This window comes from Nannospalax galili, unplaced genomic scaffold, assembly GCF_000622305.1.
Source record: "Nannospalax galili isolate Female #2095 unplaced genomic scaffold, S.galili_v1.0 scaffold34, whole genome shotgun sequence".
Lineage (NCBI taxonomy): Eukaryota > Metazoa > Chordata > Mammalia > Rodentia > Spalacidae > Nannospalax > Nannospalax galili.
In genome coordinates this window covers 10,078,379-10,087,469 of record NW_008338996.1, presented here as the reverse complement: position 1 = coordinate 10,087,469, position 9,091 = coordinate 10,078,379, and the positions used below count along the sequence as shown (strand labels likewise).

The window sequence follows — 9,091 nt, the reverse complement described above, 5'->3', positions numbered from 1 at the left end:
TGTGTCAGATTCCCTAGAACTGGAGTTATGGACCTTGTTAGCTGCCATGTGGGTGACAAGAGCAGCCAGTGCTCTTAACTGCTGAGCGTTCTCTCTAACCCCTACTGTAAATATTCTTTTTTCTTTTCTTTTCTTTTCTTTTTTTTTTTTTTCGGTCTTTTTGAGACAGGTTCTCCTTGTAGCCCCAGCTAGCCTGGAACTTGCTATGTAACCCAGGCAGGCCACAAACTCACAAAGATCCGCCTACCTCTGCCTCCCCAAGTGCTGGGATTAAGGTGTGCGCCACCACATCCAGCTATTTTCTTTTCTTTTCTTTTCTTTTTTTTTTTTTTCGGTCTTTTTGAGACAGGTTCTCCTTGTAGCCCCAGCTAGCCTGGAACTTGCTATGTAACCCAGGCAGGCCACAAACTCACAAAGATCCGCCTACCTCTGCCTCCCCAAGTGCTGGGATTAAGGTGTGCGCCACCACATCCAGCTATAAATATTCTTATATGAGGCCTTTTTTCAAATTTGTTTTTCCTTCCTTTCTTTTGAGTAAATACTTAGCAGTACAGTTGTTAGTTCATAGGGTAAATTATGTTTAATATTTTTATACTTAGAGGCAAGCTAGGCACATGGCATATGCCTGTATCCCAACACTCAGCAAGCCATAGCAAGAGGATCACAGGTTTAAGACAGCCTAGGCTTTATAGTAAGACCCTGTTCTGCAGAATGAAAACTTGTATATGGCTTTTCAAAATGGTTGTGCCAGTTACATGCTGAGTTCTGGTGGCTTTGCTTCAAACCCCTGCCAACATATTTACTCTTGTCAATCTTACTATTTTGCTATTGTAGCAAGTGCATAATACTACTTTCCATTTGTAATTATTACCTGAGGACTGTTGCTATTGAGTATTTTGCCATATATTTATTGATTATATGTATCCTCTATTGTGCAGGGTCCAGTTGCTTTGCCCTTTCTGAGTTTGTCTTTTCTATCTTTATTTGTACCTACATAACCTGTCTGCTACAATTACTGAGGAGACGTCTGTTAAAACTGCTTTCGCACCCATGGTGGAAACATTTTGATCATATATTTGGGTCTGTTTTGTACTCTCTACTCTGTTTTTTCCTTTTGGTTTTTTTTTTTTTTCTAATGTCCAGTAAATATATACATGCTGAGTGAGTGAAGTAGTGTAGCAGTGGGATGAGGGGAGAAAAATTTGTTAGATTCTTGACTGAACCATTCTTAGAGAATTTTGTTTTTGTTTTGTGTTAGTGGCTGAATCCAGGGCCTTGTGCATGCCAGGCAAGCCTTCCTACCATGAAGTTTACCCCCCAACCCAGGGAATTCTCTTCTAAAATTAGCCAGTAACCTGGGTAGTGGTGGATACTTTTAATCCCCGCAGAGGCAGAGGCAGAGGCAGAGGCAGGCAGATCTCTGTGAGTTCAAGGCAGCCAGAGCTGCATAGTTGAAACCCTGTCTCAAAAAAAAAAGAAAAACAAACAACCGCCAAGGTAAATTTACAGCTTGTTCATAGTCTCCCAACTATCATCTAACGATAGGCTTAGATGGTGAGGCATTGTTTATACCAGGAAGAGATTTCTTGTTAATACAGTTGGATTGAAAAGTTACAAAAGTATAAGCTAAACTACAATTATTTAGTTCTTGTACATTATGGAAACTGAATCAATATGCTGGTCAGTTGTTAGTGTGTTTTGTTTGTTTTGTTTTCTTTTAAGCTATGACCGTTCATGGCGCTTATGGGATTTAGAGGCTCAAGAGGAGATCCTGCATCAGGAAGGCCACAGCATGGGTGTGTATGACATTGCCTTCCATCAAGATGGCTCTTTGGCTGGCACTGGGTAAGACTTCTTCCACAAAGTAAGGGGCAACCCAGTAGTTTCACTTCTAGACATACCTGCCTCCATATAGAACTAAATTCAGAACATTCATGTATGTTGTCTCCTCAGGGGACTGGATGCATTTGGCCGGGTTTGGGACCTGCGTACAGGACGCTGCATCATGTTCCTAGAAGGCCACCTGAAGGAAATCTACGGGATAAATTTCTCCCCTAATGGGTAAAGTAAACTCACTGGAGAAGAGATAGGGGAAGGGTTCTTAGGCAGTACTCCTTATTTCTAACTTTGATGCTTCCTCTGATCCATAGCTACCACATTGCAACTGGAAGTGGTGACAACACCTGCAAAGTGTGGGACCTTCGACAGCGACGCTGCGTCTATACCATCCCTGCCCATCAGAATTTAGTGACTGGGGTCAAATTTGAGCGTAAGCTTTCGTCCTCATCCTAAACACCAGGTTGCATTCCTGTGGGATACAAGCCAGGTGCTAGCTTAACTTAGACATGGAACTAGACAAGAGTTTGACTTTGACCTCTGTTAAAGAAGCAAATTATGGGGCTGGAGAGATGGATCAGCTGTTAAGAACACTGACTGCTCTTGCAGAGGACCCGGGTTCGATTCCCAGTACCACATGGTGGCTAATAGCCATTTGTAACTCCAGTTCCAGGGAACCTGATGCCCTCTTCTGATCACCTCAGGCATTGCACAACACAAGTGCATTTATATACATGTAGGTAGAACACTCATAAACATAAAATAAAGATAATAAATTTTAAAATGTGGGTTTTTTTTTTTTTTGAGACAGAGTCTCCCTGTAGCCCCAGCTGGCCTGGAACTCACTCTGTAGACCAGGCTGGCCTGGAACTCACAGAGATCCACCTGCTTCTGCCTTCCAAGTGCTGGGACTAAAGGCATGCGCCACCACGCCCTGCTTAAAAATGTTTTTTAAAAAAGAAGCAAATTATAATTTTTTTCCCTCTGCCATACCTGTAGACAGTAGCAAAGCATGCTTCTTGTTGCCACAAAGTAAAGACTTCCAGCCGGGTGTGGAGGCAGAGGCAGGCAGATCTGTGTGAGTTTGAGGCCAGCCTGGTCTACATAGTGAGTTCCAGGACAGCTGGAGCTACAGGGAGACTCTGTTTCAAAAAGACCCAAAAAAAAAAAGACTTCCATAAATGCTTCATTCTTTCCTCCATGGACGGACAGTCCAGGCACTGTATCCTGATTACCAGGGAGAGAGCCAAACTGTTTTTACTGTTGTCAGTCTGCCCACAATTGTTCCTTTGTCTTGGAGGCCCAAGAGAAATATACAATCCATGTGTTGGGTTTTTCTGAAATAGCAATACCTTCTCTTTCGAAACAGTATGCTTTGGCAGATCTTTGTAATGTTTTCTTATGCTCTTTTGAGCACTTTTTGAAGCTAACTACTCTTTTTCTCCTGCAGCTATCCATGGAAACTTCTTACTCACTGGTGCCTATGATAACACAGCCAAGATCTGGACCCACCCAGGCTGGTCCCCACTGAAGACACTGGCTGGACATGAGGGCAAAGTGATGGGCCTAGACATCTCTTCTGATGGACAACTCATAGCTACTTGTTCATATGATAGGACCTTCAAGCTCTGGATGGCAGAGTAGGCAAGACCATAGAAGACGGACTTTGACCTCAAGCTCTCCCTTAGAAACCATTTTCAGCAAAAGAAAAATTGTATTTTGTTCTATCATGTTTTCTGCCAATTACCATGCTTCGGATTGGATTTTCCCATCAGCCTCACTTCCAAGTAGACAGCCCAGTCTCTAAGTGATGGCAAAAACCCTTTTGTGGTTACAACTCAGTTCTCGTCCTCAGGTTCTGCCATGAACTATGTAGACATTGTTTAATCGTTTTTTTGAATGCCCTTCCGCCTCCCTCAGCACTCAGGATTGTGACTTCTTTGCATTTTTTTTTTTTTTTTTTTTTTTTGGGTTATTGAGACAGGGTCTTTCTATGTAGCCCTAGTTTGCCTAGAACTTAGTATGTAGACCAGGCTAGCCTCACATCTGGGATCCTCCTGCCTCTGCCTCTTGAGTGATGGCATTTTTAATTCTTGAAACTTGATTCTCTGTTCCATTTTATGTGTTCAGGACTACATGTGATCTAGCAAGGAAGATGGCTGGGGTATTCCAAAGTTCTTCAGGTAAGAGGGCATGTCGCCATGCGTTACTTGAACAGTCAGTAGCTGACAGAGAGCCCCTCTCCTTCCCTTAAGAATGAAAAGTAAAGCAGTAGACTGCAGCTGTGCTGATGGTTGTGCAGTAAAGATCGGCCCTCTTCCTTTGGAGTTCATGTGGAATGTTAACTACATCGGGAAACTCAGAACTGAACACTTGCCTTATCAGGAAAAATGTTTTCCGTTTTGAAGTTTGGCATCCTTCATGATACCCTAAAGCAAGGCCATTGTGTCAAAATTCGAATGTGATTGTTTATATTGTACAACATCCTTTCTGTTTGTTATTTAAAGGGTATACTTAATGTATTAAAGGATATTTCCATATCAGAGTAACTGGGGGGGTCCCTAATGGGCATTCTCAAACATTTTTTATTATATACTTGTTGAGAGTATAAAAACTATTCTTCAAAGAATTATTTTCTAGTTAGCATTTCTGAATTCTAGTCCAAGGAAGTCCCTTAGTCCCTTTTTTTTTTTGGTCTTTTTGAGACAGGGTTTCCCTATAGCCCCAACTGGCCTGGAACTCACTTTGTAGACCAGGCTGGCCTTGAACTCACAGAGATCCGCCTGCCTCTGCCTCCCGAGTGCTGGGATTAAAGTCGTGCGCCACCACGCCCGGCAGGTCCCTTTTTGAGTTGTGAGATCTAACATACCATACATGGATTGCTCCAGTTTCTGTCTCCTCAGGAGTCACTTTGTTAACAAGTGTTTTGGGGTTTTGTAGTTAGGTTTTGTTTTGTTTTTTTTTTCTATGTGTATGCATGTATTGCCTGCATGTAGGTAAGTGCACCCGTGTCAGATCCCCTGGGACTGGAGTTAGGGACAGTTGTTAGCTGCCATGTAGGTGCTAGGATTCAAACCTGGGTCTTCTGCAAGAACAACCAGTCTGGCAAGAACAACTGAGCCATCTCTCCAGCCCCCATGGATAGGTTTTTTTTAAGATAGGGTCTTGCTATGTATTTCAGGTTAATTTCCCTGCCTCTCTGCCTTCCAAGTGCTATGAATTGCAGGGATAAGCCACCACACCCAGCAGTCAACAACTTTTTTAGTAGTGTTGTAGGCCACATCATTTCTCATCAGTCATCACCTTCCTGCTGCAGACATACATCCCCTAGACTCAAATTGCAAAGTAAATCCACACAAAAGGAATTTGGAAAAGATTAATATGGGCTTGAACATGGCTTCCCTTTGAGTATTCAAATTTTTACTGTTTCAGCAGGTATGGCTGGTGACTCTTCTGTAATTCTGGGTATGTGGCATATAGCTAAACACTGTTTTTAATCTGTTCGGTTATAGCCATAGTTAGAGTTCCTGAGGGTGGTACAGGTCTACCCTCCCTTGGGCATTTCACTACCATTAGCCAATTGTGTCTTTTACAGTTTTCCATGTAACTTTTTTTTACTGTTTTTGTAGTGTTTATAAAATAATGAGACTGATGTTTTACCATCAGTAAATCTGATGGTAAATCTGGATACGGCACACTAACAAAGGTTTTCAGTTTCTCAGGTTTAAATTTTACTACAGACTTGACCTTATGTCTTTGGTTGTTCCCAGAGAGTGATTGAGTTGAAATGTTTCATCTAAGCTTTTGGCAGAACAAATGTCTGATGAAATATCCATTTCATCAACCATCATTGTATAAAAGTGGTTGGCTGAGAAGCATAAAGCCAAATGTGGCTTTTCATGTCAGTGATGAGATTATGAACATCAGAGCTACTGTTTAGAACCCTTACTCCCTGTGGATGATGAACCAGGCACATTCAGGCAACTCATCCAACCTTTTTATGGTCAAGCACTCAAATAAGTTGTTCAGTTACCCAGCTAGTCAGTGGTGGAAACTGAATTTGAACCCAAATTGTCTGACCATTTGAGAGCCTGTAGAAAGATTTTACAGGTTTTATCGAGGATGTTGGCCACACTGATGAGCAAGTGTAGCCCTTGTGGTCTGATTCATGTACAAAGTCAGCTTTTCATCTTGTAGATTCCTGTTGACATATCATTCCATCTCTGACTCTGAGATAAGAGTTCCTTTCCCCTCTTCCTTTACGATGGGTGATGCTTCCTTGTATAGAACAGGTCTGTGCCCCTGGCCTGGGCACACTAAATACAGAAGTATACCCCATGCCCTTGATTGAGCACTGTGGAAGGTGCCTCAACTCTTTGCCCCATAAGATGAGACTTTGTCAAGGTTTGAACCAGAAATGTCCCCAGCTGGTTGTACTGTTAGGTGCTGTTGAACCTCTAGGGTGTGGAACCTGGCTGGAGAAAGTAGGTCACTGGGCCATTGAAGGTAGTTAGCCCAGCTTCTGATTCCAGCAGCTCTCTGCCTCCTGGTCTTCTGTTATGTGATGAGTGCCTGCAACAAACTTCCACCTGAAACAGTGAGCCTAAATCAACCTGTCTTGTTTCCATTAGGTATTGTGATCACAGTGACACAAAAGTAATACACTGCCCTGAGGTTAGAACTTCAAATGCAAAATAGAATTTTAAATATTTTTCTGTTTAAGTAACTCAGCCCTATATCTAGTTCTGGTGTACCAACTATCCCAAGAATGTGAGTTGTATTCTTGCTGAAGTATTCTACCACTTGCTAGTTGGGTGACTTTGGGCAGAGCTTTAGTTCTGTCAGCAGGATGAAGCTTCCTTAGACCAGTGGGCCCTAGTGCAGGGAAAATGCTCCCTGTTGATCTTTCCCCAGCTCCTGTCCCTGTCCCTCTTAGCTCAGAGAATATGGTGAGATCATTGCCTAACTTAACCTGCCACGAATTAAGGAACAAAAGTGTAGAAAATGAAGTCAGTGGGGAGAGGATGAGTCTCCACATCAGTGCAATTATCTGATGGTGCCAATGGATCGCAAGGGCTGGCCTCTGGAGGAAAACATGGGTAGCTTTCCAGTTTTGTAATGGAGAAACTCTCCACATTGGAGCTTAGACCTACTGGTTTTAATAAATGCAAAATAGATTTTACGTCTTGGCCATTTTGGAATATCTTTTACTTTCAGACCCCTATGGAATTTATAAAAGCTAGTTCTGTAAAACTGTTATTTATAGTAAATAAAACTGACTCAAGTTCTGACTTCTAACTGTATTCTACAAATTTTTAAATGTAAAATATCTTTTTTCTTAATTGTGTTTTAACTACTTTGGGATTGCTTCAGAGACTGGAGCCAGAAGGCCAGATTAAAACAAGTTCAGACACTGCATCGTGGCACCCTCTCCAGCAGCCACTGGAATGACTGAATTTCAGGTCCTTGGTTCCTGCATTCTGTCATGTGAAGAACAGGGTCACTCCCTGTGCCTCAGCCTACTCCCGTCTGGGACGTAGCATTACCCAGGTGTTCACCTTACCTCTTTGAGACCAGCTCCTGCAGGCATCCTCTGCACTGACCAAGAGGAATAGAGACCTGTTCCTTAGACCTCAGGTTCTTGCCACACATTCTGGCTTCCTCCAAACTCATCTCACACTCTATGCTGAAGAACTGCACACTGAAGAGGTCCTGTATACCCTCCCTGCCAGTAAGACCAACCTGCCATCTCTGGAAACCCCTACCTTTTCTCCCCCATGCCTGCCCAATAAATGGTTGTGGAAGGAATAAATTCTTTTTACTGGAACTGGTGGCAAGAATCAGAGAGAAAGCCGAAAGGGGGAAACAAGTACATTTGCCCACAGAATTGAAACACTGCAAAATGTCAGCAACACACATGAAAAGCGCAACTGAACACAGCTGAGTCCCAGGCAGCTCCACTGAGAAATGTAATACATTTCTGACTGGAAACTGTAGAGCCCTTTGGCACAATTTGCTGTGTGGCCATGTAGTCACAGATCTGCTGCTGTGCCTGCCATGACCCCACAGTTCACACTCAGGTCTCTGGCCCTTCAGCTCTTCCTCTCAGTATGATAGGACCATGTCTGGTCCCAAAGCAGACAAGATCCAACTGATCCCTGGGCTGTAAAATGAGCAATACTACAAGGAAGACAACATCAAAGGAGGCTACAGGCCCCATCCCAGCAGCAGCTGGTTCCTTATCCTGGAACAGCACTCACCCCATACCCCAAAAGAGCTGCTTAGTCCAAAAGATGGAGAAGATGAGCAGCAGAGTCACGCTGAGGATGACAGCCATCAGGTAGGTAAAGATCTGGAAGTAAGGGTTGCGGAAACACTCCCTCAGAGAATAGTGGCTGGGAATGGGGATTGGTACAGGCCTGGTGGCAGGGGCTGTGTCCTGGGGGTGCCCAGGCTGGCTCCCAGGCTCTGGTCCAAGGTCCAGTGTGTAGACTCGAGGCTGGCGCAAGTAATAGCGGTTCTTGGGCTGGTCCTTGAGACAGAGCTGGTGGCCCTCAAGGATGACGTGATGGGGCTCCAGGCGGAGCAGGGACAGCATGGCAGTGTCCGTGGGTAAGTCAGTAACAGGTTGCCCTGAGGCCAGCACGGTGGGCTGCCGACAAAGTGGGCAGAGCAAGCGGCGCCGGGCCGGGGTCACTAGGCTGAGGTGGGCCAGGCATTCCACACAGAAGGAGTGGCAACAGTCCAGCACTTTGGGAGTATGGAACGTGTTGTTGAAGGGGTTCCAGCAGACAGGGCATTCAGCCGTGAGCTCCTGACCCTGTGGCTCAGTCATCCTCAGACCACATGCAGGGAACCTCACAGGGAATGTCCTGGCAGAGGGGAATAAAAAAGCAAAAACACACCCATGAGGCTCTCTCCCTAGGCTTGGTCTGCAGCTCCCAGTTCAGGAGGTTAAACGACCACCCGAATTTCACAGGAGGAGGAACGTTGATTCGAAAGAAATCATGTTGGTCCCAGAGCACCCAGTCTTAGGTCACTGACTTAAGTCTGAGCTGCACAGCCACCCCTTCCCAGGATGAAGGCCTGAGTCTCCCCACCAGCAGCACCAGATTGAGCTGCCATAAAAGGTGACGGCACCTGGGCTTTGAAGATGACCAAAAATGCCACCTATGCGCCATGTGGTTGTTCTAGGCCACCTTGCCACCAGGGAGCATGAGGGCAAACCACAGGGTGTCTTGCTAAAGGACAGCTA

At 44.5% G+C, this 9,091-nt stretch overlaps 2 protein-coding genes across 2 annotated transcripts in view; one reads left to right on the top strand and one right to left on the bottom strand.

The window, feature by feature from the left end:
* Positions 1–3,799, top strand: part of Prpf4 (pre-mRNA processing factor 4) — an 18,856-nt gene extending 15,057 nt beyond the window's left edge. Inside the window, exons 10-13 of the mRNA XM_008833545.3 lie at positions 1,723–1,845; positions 1,954–2,061; positions 2,151–2,269; positions 3,287–3,799. Of these exons, the coding sequence (XP_008831767.1) occupies positions 1,723–1,845; positions 1,954–2,061; positions 2,151–2,269; positions 3,287–3,480 (544 nt within the window). The 3' untranslated portion in view covers positions 3,481–3,799. The remainder of the gene's footprint in view (positions 1–1,722; positions 1,846–1,953; positions 2,062–2,150; positions 2,270–3,286) is intronic.
* Positions 3,800–8,092: 4,293 nt separating this feature from the next.
* On the bottom strand, positions 8,093–8,671 carry Rnf183 (ring finger protein 183). The gene has a single exon (XM_008833514.1). It carries the CDS (start codon positions 8,669–8,671, stop codon positions 8,093–8,095), a length of 579 nt encoding a protein of 192 aa, XP_008831736.1.
* Between the last annotated feature and the right edge of the window lie 420 nt (positions 8,672–9,091).

Coding starts and splice junctions, on each gene's coding strand:
- Rnf183 (XM_008833514.1), bottom strand. CDS start 8,671: ATGACTGAGCCACAGGGTCAGGAGCTCACGGCTGAATGCCCTGTCTGC.